Source organism: Fukomys damarensis, unplaced genomic scaffold, assembly GCF_012274545.1.
Source record: "Fukomys damarensis isolate Sample0158 unplaced genomic scaffold, DMR_v1.0_HiC HiC_scaffold_34, whole genome shotgun sequence".
Taxonomy (NCBI): Eukaryota; Metazoa; Chordata; class Mammalia; order Rodentia; family Bathyergidae; genus Fukomys; species Fukomys damarensis.
Window position 1 is genome coordinate 22,413,231 of NW_022900946.1, and position 17,029 is coordinate 22,430,259.

The 17,029-nt window shown below is 47.2% G+C and overlaps 1 protein-coding gene across 1 annotated transcript in view; it reads right to left on the reverse strand.

The window, feature by feature from the left end:
• The window catches only part of Rab40c (RAB40C, member RAS oncogene family), a 38,093-nt gene extending 21,070 nt beyond the window's left edge, over positions 1–17,023 (reverse strand). The window contains exon 1 of the mRNA XM_010620585.3: positions 16,871–17,023. Coding sequence (XP_010618887.1) covers positions 16,871–17,012 — 142 coding nt within the window. The 5' untranslated portion in view covers positions 17,013–17,023. The remainder of the gene's footprint in view (positions 1–16,870) is intronic.
• Between the last annotated feature and the right edge of the window lie 6 nt (positions 17,024–17,029).

Sequence of the window (17,029 nt, forward strand, 5' to 3'; positions counted from 1 at the left end):
TGATTGTGCTACTGTCTCAAAATAAAAAATATAAAAAAGAACTAGGGATGCAGCTTAGTGTGAAGGGCCCTGGATTCAATCCCCAGTACACACACACACACACACACACACACACATTAGTGCGTATTTATAAAATAGACACCAATTCCAAATAGACTTGCCCGCAGAATGACAGAGTATGTCTCTGCCTAGATCAAAGTGGTCAGCCAAGTGTTATGAACAAGCCCTGATGTTTCAATTGCCTCTCTTACCTCAGTCCTTAAATACCTCCTTGCTTTCTTTTTCTACCTCTTTTTTTTGGGGGGGGGCGTACCAGGGATCGAACTCCACTTCCTTGCACTTGTTCCTTGCGCTTGCCAGGCAGGCAGCAGAACCACTGAGCTAAATCCCTGGCTCTTCCTCTTTTTTGAGACAGAGTTGGCTTTGAACTCACTATATAGATCAGGCTGACCTTGAACTTACAGTGATCCTCCTGCCTCAGTCTACTAAATGCTGCAATTACAGGCATGTGCTGCCACGCCTGGCCACTGTGCTGCTTTTTAAAGGATGATGGAGCCAGGCAAGGCGGGGCATGCCTATAATTCCAGCACTTGGGAGGCTGAGGCAGGAGGACTGAAGGGAGTTCAAGGCCAGCCTAGGCTACACAGTGAGACCTTGTTTCCAAAAAAATTAAATAAATAAAAACAAAGGATCAGGCCAGGGATTTAGCTCAGTGGTGCAGCCTATTGCCTCATAAGCACAAGGTCCTGAGTTCAATCCCCGATACCAAAAAAGAGATAAAAAATTAAAAAATAAAGGGGGACGGGCTAGGGATGTATCACAATGGTAGAGCAAACTCTCAGCATATGTGAGGCCCTGGGTTCAACCCCTAAAACCAAGAGTAAAAATAAATAACAACTGGGAGTTTTTTTGTTTTTGGTTTTTTGAGACAGGTTCTCACTTTATAGTTCCAGGCTGGCCCTGAACTCACTACTGTAGCTCAGGCTGCCCAGAACTTGAGGCAATCCTCCTGCCTCTGCCTCCCAGTGCTGGAATGCGTGAGCCACCACGCCCAGCTAACACTTGGGAGTTTTAATCAAAATATTTAAAATCTGTACAGTGTAGTATGACCATTCAGAATAGAACATTAGGGCCGGGGATTTAGCTCAGTGGTTCTGCAGTCTGCTTCTCAAGAGCAAAGGACCGGAGTTCAATTCCCCGGTACCAAAAAAAAATAATAATAATAATAATAAAAAAACAGAATAGAACATTAGCTAGCAGGAGATGGTCCAGTTCTATAGATGTCCAAGTACTGGCCAGGCAAGCCATGTAGCATTCCATCCAGCTCTCAGACACAAAGCTCAGGCACTGAACTAGTGGACGCAGAGCTAAAAGAGGCCATAGGGGCCCAGCAGAAGGTGATCACAGGTAGAGAGGCAGAATGCTTTGATGTCAGCCTTTTCCTTCTCAAAGGCTAAGAGGGTACAGGCTAGTTCCCACTCTGAAAAGCATCATTTTTTGACTTTCAAAAGTCCAAACTTAGCCTCCCCTACTCCTGTCCCCAGTTTGGCCAAGCAGTAGCCAGAAGCTACTGAAGGAATTAGGGTCCCTGAGCCTCGTCCCTATCAGGGCTGGAAACTCTGAACATTTCAGCCATGAGGTACAGTGACAAGGACCCCAGTGTCTCCCATGCTCATCACAGCCCTGAGGGGTTTCTGTACCCAACAACCACAGGAAGCACAGTCCAGGGGAGAGAAGGGCACTCAGAGGGCTAATGACATCCACATTAAAGGGTTGTGCCAGAGGGAGACCTTAATCTGAACGGTTTCTAAGAGGAGCAATTATCTAAGGCTTAAGGGTGAGCAGGCACGGGGGCAGGGCTGGGTGAAGGGCGGCAGCTGAAGGCAGAGCAGTGATCCGGAACAAGGCCCGGAGCCTGGACACTAGGAGATGGTGGGGCACAGAGGGCACAGGCTGGCAGACTTGTCGGAGCCTGGGGAAAGACATCAGCAGTTTGAAGTCCGAACCATACCCATGGGGATCCGTCAGTGTCGAAAAGGAGCCTAACCACTTTGCACTCTTTGACTGTGCCATTCATTCGTTCCTTCTGCCTAAAATTTTTTTTCTTTAATAAATCGATACTATTCAGTTAAAAAAGCAAAGGTCCCCAACTGAGTGATGCCTGTTGGGCCCCTCCATCTTCACCAGCCTTGCCCACTAGCTCAGCTCTGTCCCCCACAGCCTTCTTGCTCATGTGACCCTAGCAAAATCAGAAATAACACAACACTCCTACAAGACACCAGCACCATAAATGACAGGGAAAATGAGGCAGGGAAGTCAAATATCTGCCCCCTTCATGAGAGCAAAGCCATCAGCCAGGGTGTCTGGCTCTGTCTGCTACACAGCTATAACGTCCTTGTCCAAAATTACATAAGACCAAATCCTGCAAAGCCACTCCAAGCCCTGCCTGGTGCCTGGTGCCTCTGAGGGGAGGCTGGTGCTATCTGCTCCCTGATCCTCCTATGGGGCCTTTTTTTCCTAACAGCTCTCAGGGTAACTTGTCTGCTCAGAGCTCTGTGTGGTCCTTTGCTCTCAGTGCTGTGTGCTCAGTGGCCCTTCCATCTGTCTGCATTTTTCATTTCATCCTTCTACGTGCCCAGCTCCTATCCTTTGTCCTGACCTGTGCAGGACAGAGTGACTTACAGGGCAGTCATCTGATTTTCTAGTCTTCCTATTTCCTTTTCTTTTTTTGGCTTTTTGAGACAGGGTCTCACTATGAAGTTCAGCATGATCTTGAACTCATTATGTAGCCCAGGCTGGCCTCGAACTCATGGTGATCCTCCTGCCTCAGCCTCCCAAGTGCTGACAGGCATGTGCCACCATACCCAGCTAAACTTTCTATATTAAAAAAAATATACAGTAACCCATTTGGGACCCCTCTGCCAAGGTGCAATCCCTATTCCTCATTTTTATTCCCCAAAAAGATGTCCTACTTTTTTTTTTTTTTTTTTTTTTTTTTTTTTTTTTTTTTGTACCGGGGATAGAACTCGGGTCCTTGTGCTTGCAAGGCAGGCCACTGAACCGCTGAGCTAAATCCCCAGCCAAATTTATTCATGTACTGATTTTGTTTTGTTTTTTGGTACCGGGGAATCGAACTCAGGACCTGGCTCTTCCAAGGCAGGCGTTGGCGCCACTGAGCTAAATCCCCAGCCCCGATGTCCTACTCTTTATAAAAAAACAAACAAACAAACAAACAAATAATGCAGAACTTGTTGATTTGTAATTTGTAGCTCTTTGGAGTCTGGATGTCCCTTCTGACAGCGCCCCAATTAATGTGCTTGAAGGTGGCCATTCACTATTTTGTGGTGAGAAATGTCCCGAGATCTTTTTCTTTGTTTTTCCTCACATTTTAGTGTCCTTGGTTATCCCTTTACCATCCAGAAAAGACGCTAAGATGCTGAAGGGATCCTTATATGAGCCTAGCTTGTGACCTAGGGCTCAACATTAAACTATCAGCACTGTAGGTACGTCTGGAGGTCATTTCCCTTGGGCTGAGGTTGTCCAGCAAAGACTTGAGTAGGTACCCTGGGCTTCTGTGTGCCAGTGCTGGGGAGGGGGTACCAGAGTCCCCCCGTTCAGAACCGAATTGGGCTCAGGGTGCAGAGAGCTCTTTGTTTTGCCCCACCCTCCAGCATACCCAGTGGTATCTCGTACCCATAGCAACCCAGAGAACAAGTCCTTCCTGCGGACTGTGACACATCAGTGTGCTGGGCACCTGCCCTGACTTCAGCACATTCTCCTCACTCACGTCAATTTCAGCGGTGTCACATGGCCCCTCGTTTAACCCTGGATGCATACCCTGGTTCCCAAACAATCAACTTCTCTCACTTTACAGATTTACCTGTTTTAAAAATGTCTTTACTGTTATTTCAAGGGGTTTCCAAAGGTAGTAATAATTCATTTTTTATTTTTTTAAGTTTCTGCTATATATACCAGGCAGTACTTTGGAAGCTGAATAGGCTCAAGCTGTTACCCAGACCATGCGCTGCAGTAGTGGCTCTACAACCCCCCATGGGTTGTTCAGAATCTGCAGACGTTTTTTGGCTGTCATAAGATCAGGAGGGACAGGCCAGGGACACAAGCTTAGCTACCACGAGGAACCATCCTGAGTCCCACATATGCACAGAGACCCAGCTGACATGCCTGTGCAGAGAGGCATGGACAGATACAATGTTGCACCCACATTAGCCCATGACACTGTGCTTCTCAGGAATACCAGTGTCACATGGTTATAGGAGATGGTATTCTATTTTGATCAATATTTTGTCAAGAGTTGTTCACCATTCTGAGGGGGGAAAAATTCTTCCAACCATGTAACACCAGCAGCAGTAGCTGTCCCTTACCTGCCACCTTCTCAGCATTTAGCACATCAAATCCCATCACTTACATAACACAAACAACTGTATTATAAGTCACATTCCTCTCTCTCTCTCCTTTGTGTTACAAATATATATGTATGTATGTAGGCAAGTTTTAGTCATAAATGTTGATAGAATATATTGTCTGGGTTTTGTTTCTCTTCAAGACAGTAAAGAGAATGCTGAAAACCACTAGAAGGGCCTTGGGTCTGAGCAGGATGAGAAGCCCACCTGGAGACGAGCATCAGGCTCTCTGGGCCTCCTAGGCCCTATGCCTGCATCGCTGGCATCTGAGTTCTGCCTGAAAATAACAGACAGGGCTGGACAGGGGCAAGCATAAGGCAGCTCTGGAAGTGCAGAATGTAGAGGCTGCTCCAGGAGGGGACTGAGGGACGCCAGATGATTATGAACATCAAAATAGACTGATAACTCAATTGCTCTTCAAAGGGATATTCCATAGCACTGCCAAGACCTGTTTCCCTGGCAGGTGTGAACATGGCTGCTAGGAAAGCATATGAAGGCTGGATGCTGGGCCTGTGGTGGTCACCTTGAGTAGAAGTCTTTGGCTCATGTAGCCTAGGCGTCAGGGACAGTCTTTGATAAACAGCTACTTTCCTGCAAAGAACAGTGAGTCACTGTCATGTTTTTTGTTTTGTTTTGTTTTGTTTTTTTGAATCAGGGTATTGCTGTGTTGTTCATGCTAGCCTTAAACTTGTGGTAGTCCTCCTGCTTCAGCCAGCTGAGTGTAGGGATTATAGCTGTGTGCCACCATGCCCCAGCCAGTGGCATGGTCTTTCTGCCAGAGTAAAGTATAAATCACACCTTCCACCTCCACTTCCCCCTTCTTCAAAAGGCTTCACTAATGCAACCAAGTCTCTAAGAATTACACCATATCCTTAGGGAATTACAAAGTACTCAACAAGGAATAGCACACATGAAAAAGAGATCTAAAAACTCTCATATGTCTGCTAAAGTTCATTACAGCTTTATTTCAGGTGTATAAATAAAGACAAAGTTCTCCCCCTGCCTCCTTCTGGAAGCAATGAGTTCTTCTGATCTTGAGACAGGGTGTGAGGGCAATCTTGCTGCAATCTCTTGTCACCCCATTGACTGCCAGGGTTGATTTTGAGACAGGGTCTTGCTAAGTTAGTTGCCCAGGCTATCTTCAAATCTGCAATCCTGCCTGATATCCAGTACACACAACCTGGCTGGCCTACTCCACCTGACATGTTGGCTGGATACTTCCCACATACTTGGGCCAGAATGTAAATGTACTTGGACTGAGCAAGCCAGGTGTGAGTCTCCTGAACAGGTAAAAGACAGGTGAGACCTTGTTCTGTCTGAGGTTCGAGTTTTTAAGGAAGAAATGGCAATACTAAATATATACTTATTCATCTACTTTCTAACATAATTAACATCCACAGGAAGCCTTTAAAAATTTGTGATAATGAACCAAAAGTTACTAGGAAAAGACTAAGACTGAAACAGAAAGCTAACTGATATGTGTTCTTTGTGGTACTTCAATCAGGCATCACAAACTAAATGCCCAGCTAGTGTCCAGGGCAAAGGCAACATTCTCACTCCTAACAAGCTCCACTTCCATGAGGCTCGCTCTCCTGCCTGGAGAAGCCCTCTCTGGGCAGTGTGGACAAAGTACTTCACCTCGCAATGAGGCACCTGGACACTGTCTGATCAGGGAGAGGGCCACCCTCAATGACTGCTGGCGCCTGTGTGCAATACTCACTTCACAAGAAGTACAGCCCACATCTGGCTGCCTTCATGATACAAAGTCCAAAGCAATCCCTTCTCTGCCTTTTGGCTAAGATCGAGTGCAAAGTCCAAAGCAGACAGAAGCACCAGGTGAGGCAGCTGCTTACTCCTTAGGTGGGAAAAAGCAGTCCGGGTCAAGTGTCCAGAGACAAAGAGCAAAGGAGGAACACCTGGGTCTTCTAGCAACCACAAAAAGTTTTTCATGAAACCAGCGGAGGTGGAGTGCAGCAAGGTCATGAACCAATGCTCCAGGACAGCCCAGGCCCCTCTAGAGATAAAGATCATATGGCTTTCCTGCAAAGAATGCCAGGACCAGCCTTCACATTCCAATTCCTGGTAAGACCACAGAACATGACTATGCCAATGATACTCACTTAGCCCAAGGTGCAGGCTTGGAGAAGGAAAAAAGAGCCCAAAGGCAGAGCCACTCAGACTCCAGAAGGAAAAAGCCCCAAAGCAATTCTGAATAGAGAGACAAACACTACAAGGTGGCTCCAAGGTCTGCCCCCTAGGACTTACACTCTTAGAGGCTAAGTGGGATCTGAGACCTACTTCTGACCAACAGAATACCGCGATGGGTATTCCCTCTAAGATTGTGTTATATGAGGCTGGACTCTAGCTGGATGTGGTGGTGAACACCTGTGATCCAACCACTTGAGAGGCTGAGACAGGAGGATTGTCCCAAGTTCAAGGCTAACCTGGAATACACAGCAAGTTCAAGGCTAGTCTAAACTACATAGCAAGGCTCTGTCTTAACACTCACCACCCTAAAAAAAGAGGTTGGACTCTGTCTTGCTGGCTTGATAAAGTAAGCTAAGAATTGAGGATAGCAAACAGCCGCCAAGGAGCTAAGCTTAGAAGGGCTTCTTCTCCTCAGATGAGACCCAGCCTGGAGCCCATACCTTGCTTGATTCATATCTGTGCAAGGCCTGAGATCCTATGAGAATCTAGCTAACCTGTGCCCAGATTCCTGACTCACAGAAACTGTGACCTGATAAATGGGCTATAGCAAAAAAGAACTAAACCAGGGACCGGGATTTAGCTCAGTGGTGCCACCGCCTGCCTTGAAAATGCAAAGTCCCAAGTTTGATCCCCCGTACAAAAACAAAAAACAAAAACCAACTAAACCAAGTAATATCTAATAGAAAGGCACCCACACATTCCTCTTACCCAACAAACAAAAATATACCAAAGCAGGAGCCAGGTATTTAGTTCAGTGGTACCGCGCCTGCCTGGAAAGCGTGAGGTCCTGAGATCGATCCCTGGAACAAAAACAAACAAACAGAAAAAGGGGGGCGCCACAAAAAGAACCTCTTACAATCCTGCTGGGTATGGTGACAAATGCCTGTAATTCCAGCACTTGGGAGACTGAGGCAGGAGGATTGCCATGACTTCAAGGCCAGTCTGAACTACATGGTGAGATCTTGTCTCAAAAAAAAAATTTTTTTTAAATAAATAAATAAACAAATAAAAAGAAAAGAAGAAAGAGAGAGAGAGGGAGGGAGGAGAGGGAAGGACAAAGAAAATGCTGTGAGAGGTGATCAGAGCACCATTCTGGTGGCCAGTTTCAACAATGTCAGCCACGCTAATGGGCTAAAGTCCAGAGGGACAGGTGTAGGCCCACTTCCAGGGGAAGGTCTTAGGTTACCCCTTCTGCCACCAGAGATTCTCCGTTGGCCTTGGCACTTGCAGCGAGGAACTGGAAAAACGTATGGTGTTCTACTTGGAGGCATAGCTAGCAGATGTGAATTTTGGCCCAGCCCAAGCCGTAATTCTGGAAATGGAATGGATGAGCAGGACCCTGCCAACAGTGAACACACTGAGCTCTGGAAGCCTAGTGGAAACAAGCTAGTAGAAATTACAGGAAGTCTTGTGCATGAATCAGGTGAAGGGCATGATCTAGAACCTGGTACCAGCACCCAAGAAAAAAGTCTCCAAGCTGTGATGACATAACTCAAGGAGTTGTGGAAGGTTCTGTCTGTCAGGTCCCTGTGCTCCCACATCTTACTGCCTAAGATGGCATACTTCCAAGAACACTATGAAACAGTTTGCTTCTATTACCATATGCAGAGAGCAACAAGTACTCACAAATCTTGCCTTCCCTTCTCCTGGGTTTGATGGACAGTAACTTATTTTGTTTATATAACTCTATAAAGCTATTTTTGTACCATGAATTGAACTCAGGACCTTGTATTGGCCAGGAAGGCACAGTGCCACTGAGATAAATCCCTGGCCCATAAAGCTTTTTTTTTTTTTTTTTTTGATATGGTCTCACTATATAGTTCAGGCTGCCCTTAAACTCACTATGTATTCCAGGCTGGTCTCAAACTTTTGGCAATTCTCCTTGCTTCAGCTTCCCAAGTGCTGGCATTACAGGCATGTACCACCATACCTGGCTCCATCTTACTGTTTTGTTTTGTACTGAGGATCGAACTCGGGACCTTGCATGCACTTTTGATGCAGGCAGTGGAACCACTGAGCTAAATCCCCAGCCCTCATCCTATTGTTTATGTTTTATATCTGCTGCATTTTACTACCAGCAGTAATACTATTTTTCATATACTCCATATATAATAAAAGTCATTTAAGAAATTGACACAATACCTCTCTCCACTAAAAAGAACCAGACTGCTTGGAGAAATAGCTGGTTTCAGGGAAGACAGGACGAATATCTGTTTGGAGCACCAGACTGCACCAGGAAGCAGGGACACTTAGGGTCTCCAAATATGAGGGAGGACACAGGGCTGCCTGATGGGGCCCACATATATGAACACCGACCAATAAAGGCCAAAAGCCTTCCAGAGTCCACACTAATACTAAACAAATATCCAAGGGTATTTCTGACTCGTAGCGGCAGAGGGAGGAGACACAGCAGCAACAGGAAGCCTTTACTTCACAGATGAAGAGATGAAGAAGCATTGCAGGCAGATCCAGCGTCAGCAACTCCTCCACAGCAGGAATCTGGTGGGCTTTCGAGATACCACAGAGCCCCAGGACAGAGGCGCGTTCTGCCTGCAGGGCCACTGTCGGCCACTCTTTCTTACACCCAGCAGCCCTTTCTGTGGCTTACAACCTCCCTGGCACAGCACCTTTGGCATACCTTGGCTATAAGGCCCCTCCAGGCACCACTGCCCACCTCTCCTCACTCATCACCATCTGAGGCTAGTTCCTTCAGAGTATTTCCTCATCCTGTGCGAACTGCTTCTCTACTGTTTAAACATCTGGCACCTTCACAGCGGAGGCGCCTTGCCAGGACTCATCTCGCCATGCTCCATTGTGTTCCTCCTCTGGCCCTCACATCCTCACTACCTCCACTTCTCCACTGCCCGCACCCCTTCTCCTACTTCTGAAGGACAGATTTCCACAGATCAATGCTCTAGTCAGTATTTGCTAATCTCAGCAAAAGAGCTGTGCACTATGGACATCAGTCACTCACCATTACCAAACTGACAACTAGGTCATTTTCTTTACCCACTCTTACGCTCAAAGTCACTCTTTACTTTCACTGTCAAAGGACTTCTGAGGCCCACTTTTCTACCCACCTTTTGTCTAAGCATGATCTCATAGACCCCAGGTTTTCAGGGACCACCAATTTTGTGCCTTTCCAGGTATAATCTACAGACAGAACAGGAGACAAAAGGACATACTAAGACCAGATTCCTCTCTTCCTGTCCTTCCTGCCCATTTCTTGGCTCCCTGATATGATTTCCTTCCTGAAATACTGTTAAATTTAGTTCATCAAGCCACAAACAATTATGCCAATGGAAAAGATGACATTATACTGTATATACACAGCACAATAATCCCATCTGTGACTGCACTGCCTGCAAGGTAGCTCGCTGGTCTTGTTCTGGGCCTGCCACTTAAGCATTTACTGTGTCATATGCCAGAACTTACAGCAAGGCTAAAGATAAGAGAAAAACACAATTCAATACTATACCTAACGTAATTATAAAGCAGTACAATTGGCGTAATTTGAACTAGATATAGAAATCTGTCCTCACAGCCTGTCACCTCAGGTGGGTGCAAGTTTATCTTTGCATCACATGGTAGGTGATGGCAAGGAAGTAAACAGGAGGAACTGGGCACATACAGAAGACCTGCAAGTGGTTTTTGCAAACCTGGTGCCCTTGTTTGTGACTCTGGGACCCTGCTCTACTGGGAACAGAAAGGGCAGAAGTGGTATAGTGAAGGGAGGTTAGAACAAGCAGTGGTTTGTAGTCTCAGGTCATAGAGATTCTTGCCCAAGAGGGAGAAAAGTAGCAAGGAAGAAAGGGCAATTCAGAAGGAAAGAGAAAGTTCTGTTTGCAGTAAGAACTCTCACTGGACCCTCAACAGCAGGCTGTCCTTCCCTATACCTGCCTGCTAAGAGTGGTCTTTCACTTGGGGAGCTTGGACAGGACCTGAGCACCTCAGTAATAATCTTCATGTTTGAATTCTTCTGACCTGGCTCATTCCTGCTTCCCCAGGACTCACTTCAGAATGTCCCTCTTTGGGCCGGGGATTTAGCTCAGTTGTTCCACTGCCTGCCTTGCAAACAGAAGGTTCTAAGTTTGATCCCCAGTACAAAAACAAAAAACAAAAAACAGAATGTCCCTCTTCTAGGAAGCCATCCCTGACCTTCAGGCTAGGTCCACAGCCCTACTTTAGACTCCCAACATATCACACATCCTCTAGCCTGCCACCTCACATCCTAAAGGGCCCTGTGTTTTACTCAAAATCCTATTCGGGGAGCGGGGTATTGGCTCAGTGGTTCTGCCACCTGCCTCAAAAGCATAAGGTCCTGAGTTCGATCCCTGGTACCACAAAAAAAAAAAAGAGACTGTCTCCAGGCAGGTATGGTGACTCATGCCAGTAATCCCAGTACTCTCGGAGGCTGAGCATGAGGATCATAAGTTGCAGTCTAGCCTGGGCAACTCGACAATTTAGTGAGATCCTGTCTCAAAATTAAAAATAAAAAGAGGGCCAGGAATGCTGGCACACGCCTGCAATCCCAGCACTTAGGCTACAGAGTCAGGAGAATCACCAGAAGGTTCAGGCCAGCCTGGGTTACACAGTGAATTCAAGGCCAGCCTGAAGTACAAAGTGAGATCCTGTCTCAAATAAATAAATAAAAAAGGGCTTGGGGATGTGGCTCAATGTAAAGCCCTTGGATTCAATACTCACTGTCACAAAACCACAAAATAAATAAATAAACAGGAAAAAAGAAAAGAAAGCAGTAAGGACTGACTGTCTCTATTTCGCTCTGCCTTGCGTCCTGACCTCCTGGCCCAATGCCCTGTGCTCTGTAAAATACCCAAAACGTAACTGAATAAATGAATGAAATGAAAAGCCTGAGGAGGAGGAAGAGATGGCAAGGACAGGGAAAAAGAACAAGGGAGGATCCAGTTATAACAAATCAACAGAAGGTGTCATGATAACAGGCAAGATGTAAACAAATGCACAAGACCAGGAACGGAGTCCAGAGGCACAGAGGCCTCAAGAAAGACACAGAGCTACTCTCAGCCTAGAAGGCTCTGGGGAGGGGGCCAGCATCCCTTGCTGGGAGGCAAACTGGCAAGTCTGCACTTGAAGGGTTGGGCCTGCTGCAAGACACTTATAATGGCAATCAAAAAGGGCCAACTCCTGAGTTGGAGCTGGAGCTAGAGTTACTGTATTTGCCTAGCATGCACAAAACCCTGGGTTTAGCCCCCAGTGCATGCATGCTCACACTCACACACACACACACACAGACATGCCAACTCCTGAAAGAGGTTCCCAGAAGCTGGTTGGGGTCAAGTAGAAAGTCCTCCAGGGCTCAGGTCTCCAGCAGAGGGTACAAGGTACAGCAAATGGACCCAGGTCCACAAGGGAGACAAAAACAAGGGTGAGGAGAAAAGAAAAAAAAAAAATCACACGCTTCCTGCTGTTTCACTATTCTAGGTCTGGGCCAGGGATTTAGCTCAGTGGTTCTGCCACCTGCCTCGCAAGCTCAAGGTGGGGAGTTCGATCCCTGGTACCAAAAAAAGAAAAAACAAAGCCACTATTCAAAGTCTGTGAGGCTCTCTCCAAACAAAAAAGGCTAGAAGCAGGAGCCCAGTGACTATACTGCCCTGGACAGCAGTTATCTCTGCATTTCTAAACCTCTGTTTCTCAACTGTAAAATGGGGATGATAGTGTCTCCCTCACAGGGTGGTATGATTAAATAAGGAACAGAGAGCCAGGCGTGGTGGTGCATGCCTGTCATCCCAGCACTCGGGAGGCTGAGGTGGGAGGATCACTGTGAGTTCGAGACCAACCTTGGCTACAGAGTGAGTTCCAGTTCAGTCTCGACTACATAGTGAGACCCTGTCTCAAAAAAACAAAAAGGAACAGAGACACTCAACAGTGTTCCTGGTATACATCATGCACATACTGCATATTACACTGGAGGAATTAGCTGTACCATGGTGATCACTCCTGTACCTCCTGAGACCAACATCCTGCCCAACACCTAGCCTTAAACGGTAATGGCAGGGGGCAGGGGATTTAGTTCAGTGGTTCCACCACTTGTCTCACAAGCACAAGGTCAAGAGTTTGATCCCCAGTACCAAAAGAAAAAGGCAGTAATGGCAGACCCTGTTGTATTTTATTTATTTATTTATTTTTGGTACCATGGATCAAACTCAGGACCTTGTGCTTGCGAGGCAGGAGGAGGAACCAATGAGCTAAATCCCTAGCCCTGGCAGACCGCGTTTTAAATCACCCTATGAAATCCAGAATGAAATATAGACCTTAGTGTAGTCACATACAGAGAAAAGAAAGGACTGAGGGGCTACGATGGTAATTGTATGATCAGCCCCAAGTAAGTTAATATGGGGAAGCTACACAGTCTCTTCATTCACGTTAAGTGCACATTTAGTTAGCACCTCCTGTGTGCAAGTTTCATGCTAATAATGAGTTCTGACTCAGGAAAATACAACACAGTGAAGTGTTTCAAGTTTCTCCTTCAACCTGCCACTTAGGAGAGAAATTAACTTCAGGTCAGATGAAAAGAGACTCATGGAAAAAGTGTAAATAGAAGGAAAAATAGAAACAACGCTTCTGTAAACGGGGAGGTAAGGGGGGCTTGAGGAGAGGAATGGGATAAAATTAAAAAAAAAAAACCAAAAAACACCTGGAGCTGAGGAGCAATATACTCTCTGAACAGGCCTCCGTGTCACTCAGGTGGCCCTGACTCCAGCAGGGAGCTCACAGCACCCTGGGGACATAGGCACTTAGTATCCTCATTCTTATGGTGCAGCATCATCGGGTTCCATAAATATCCATAACTATCAGGCCCCAGCATTTATGGCAAACTTATGTGTCAGCCTTGCTTCATCCACAATAACCTCTCTCTCTCTCCCCCAACTCCCTGGGCTTAAAGGACAGGGCATCTCTCAGCAGTTCCTACTCGAACTGACTCTGAAAGAGCAAGGGGAGAAATGAAGCTGTGCCCTTGGATTCATCGTATTAATTCACACAAATCTTCCAGGCTGTGGGCATATAAACCCTGCTGCACGTTCCTGGAGACCACTAACACTTATGGAAGCTCTGTAGGAGCAAGGCAAGAGGATGTAACTGCCTTAATTGAGGATGTTCAAAAACCATACATAAGCCAGGCCTATTGGTGCATGCCTGTAATCCCAGCACTCAGAAGGTTGAAGCAGAAGGATTGCAAGTTCCAGGTCAGACCAGATCATGAAGAGAAACCCTATCTCTCCCCCCAAAAAATTATAAAGTAGGAGAGGTCTGTGTACCACATTAGGATGCTTCCTGGACTCAAGGGTGAGCTTTCAGCATGCTGCCTTGGGGCCAACACAGACCCACCATCCCAAGGCCACAACTCAGAGCCAGGGGCAAGATCCACCACCAGTGTGTTTGTTAAGTTGAAGTTGCTCACAGAAAATGCACACCTCCCTTCAGGAAGTTCTCATCACCAAAAATCTGCAATGCTTTTGCTCTGGAGCATAACCCTAAAACTGCTGGGTACCTACAAGAATAAGAAGCCAAAGCCTCCGAGAATAAGGTTTCTACCACGAGATATCCAGAACCACGGCTCCCGCAAGTGCTAGGCACATGGTCACAACATCGCATCATCACTGCTTCAGGTGTCAATACTAATAAAAGATCACTTTGATGACTCACATGTTTGTGAAGCTGCAGAGAGTGATGTTCAATCACATACCTGTTTAAGAACAAGCTAGACGAGACTTCAAGGCCAGTAAGTGATCTGGCTGTGATCAAGAAGTGGTCCTAGTCGGGCATGGTGCTGCATGCCTATAATCCCAGCACTCAGGAGGCTGAGGCAGGAGGACTGCCATGAGCTTGAAGCCAGCTTGGGTTACATTATGAATTCAAGGCCAGCCTGAATTACACAGTGAGATCAAAAAACCAAACAAACAAAAAAAGGGGTCTGGGCTTCACTGAAGCAGCATGTCTCTCCCTGCCACCGGAAAGTTTTGCCAAAAATAAGAAACTAGAAACATACATACTGAGGACCAAACTCAGGGCCACTAACAAGGTCCTGAGTTCGATCCCCGGTACCAGAAAAAACAAACAAACAAACAAAAAACTCAGGGGCACTCTATAACTGATCTAATCCTTAGCATTCATTTTGTTTTGAGACAAGTTCTCACTAAATTGCCCAGGATAGTCTCTAACTTGAAATCAACCTGCCTCAGCCTTCCAAGCAGTTGGGATTACAGGCATATACCACACCTGGCTCTGAGGACTTTTAATAATGGAGAAAATGAAATAGTCACCTGTTCTTTGTAAGACAACCAAAAATCCAAAGCTCCTGACCACTGATTTCTTCCAAAGAACAAATTCACATGGTGCTGAATCTCAAGAACCAACTGTACCAGAGCTTCTAAAACCCAATGGTCTTTCTTTCTTTTTTGCGGTACTGGGGATTGAACTCAGGACCTTGCACTTATGAGGCAGGCACAGTGCCACTAAGCTAAATCCCCAGCCCCACAATGACCTTTCTGAGGAAGTCCAAGTGTTCTCAGACCCACCAATTTCATCCTGCTAAGAGGGCTTGCAGGATCGGTGAGGTGATGCCTCAACCACAAAGCCCCAATCCTTATAATGTGCATAAATCAACCCCAAGAATCCCTGAACATGAGGAATGTCATACTGCTGCCCAGACATTCAGCCCTCACTGCTTGATGCTGCAAGACATCAGCATTATATGGGAACCTTCATATGCATCCTGGTCCTGCCAGCCCACACAATCTGTCTAAGAGCAAGCTTCCCACATCATCTCTGGCAGATGGCACTCTGGTATCAGTCCCTATGGGCCTCCCATCTCCACTACTTCAGGTAAATCTTCATGTTTTATGCAAGACTGGTCCAACTTGACTCAACCAGTTGTAGGAAGTGTGGCAATGCATAGCAGCTAGACAAAAGGAACAGCAGAAAGAGGGTCCGGCCTCTCCAGTTAAGGACTATGTACGCACAGTGGAAGCTGATGGGGTTAGCCAGGAGGCTGAGCCTACCCTCAGAAGCATCAGTTAAACTGGATGTAGTGGCACACACCTGTAATCCCAACACTTGGGAGGCTGAGCCAGGAGGATTGCTGTGAATTTGAGACCAGCCTGAACTGCCTATCAAGACCCTGTCTCAAAAAACAACAACAAAACCAAGCCAGGTATGATGGTGCACACCTGTTATTCTACCCCCAGGAGAATCACCAGGCGTTCCAGGCCAGCCTGGACTACCATAGTGAGTTCAAGTACAGCCTGAACTACACAGCAAGACCCCAAAGCAACTGGATGCACCCTCTGAGCAGCAGTATCATCCTGGGGACATCAGTCAAGTACCAGTCAAGGTGGTCTGGGTGTGAGAGGCCCCATATAGCTGTGGGCTTCACATTTTCCATCCTCCACCTAAAAGCACACCCATGGCCCTTCCTTTTCAGCCCCTAGAGACATCTACTGGAGGGTGAGACTAAGAGTAAGTGGCAGAGCAGATCCAGAACTCCTGCTCAAGAGGAAGGGCCCTGAATCAGTTCAGGTGATCATTACCTTGACAGGTCCTAAAATCAAAGGTTGGGAGATAAAACACCCATTGGCAAACAACTCAGCAAATAGCAAATGCTCAGCGCAGCCAGACAGGGCTGACAAGAGCCCAAGAAACAAAGAAGGGAGACGGTAGAGGCCAGGGACAGGAGAAGTAAATTAGGTGTGACAGCACTTCAGAGCACCCGAGGGCCTGGAGAGGCTGGACGCTGACGCGCCACCAGTTCGTCTGGTATCAGGGGAGTCCCCGGGTCTTCTAAGGACACACCCCCTGCACCCTGGAACCCAATCCCACCGACTGTTAACTTCGTTTTTACCTTAACTGCTGAAATTAAGAGGCAAGCTCAGGCAAGCGCTGATGACGCAACCTACCTTATGTATTTGAGCCATGCACCCGGAAGTTAAAGGGAATGTTTAATAACCGCTGTCGGGGTGTTTTCTTGTGGCACAGGCTGTAGTAGGTTCCCTGAGCAAGACCCGCAGGGGGGCAGCACGAAAGGACCCAGCCTTCCGTGCGCTGCCAGCCACGACCCAACCCAGTTCGCCAGACCCCCAGACCCCAGAGCCCCGCAGCCCGGATCTCGGTCAGTGGGACTCGGCCGCTCAGGCCGGCCCCGGAGCTCCGGCAGGGATGCCACGCCAGGGCAAAGGCTCCGAGGCCCCGCCGTCCCTCAGGCCTACCGTTGCTGTAGGCGTACGGGGACTCAGCCGCGCCGTCCTGAAGGCTTTCCAGAATCTCACCCTTGCCCACGTCGCTGTCGCCCACCAGCAGGAACTTGAGCAAATAGTCGTAGCTCTTCACCGGGCTTCCCTGGGTGCCCATCCTCCAGCCGCCGTGCC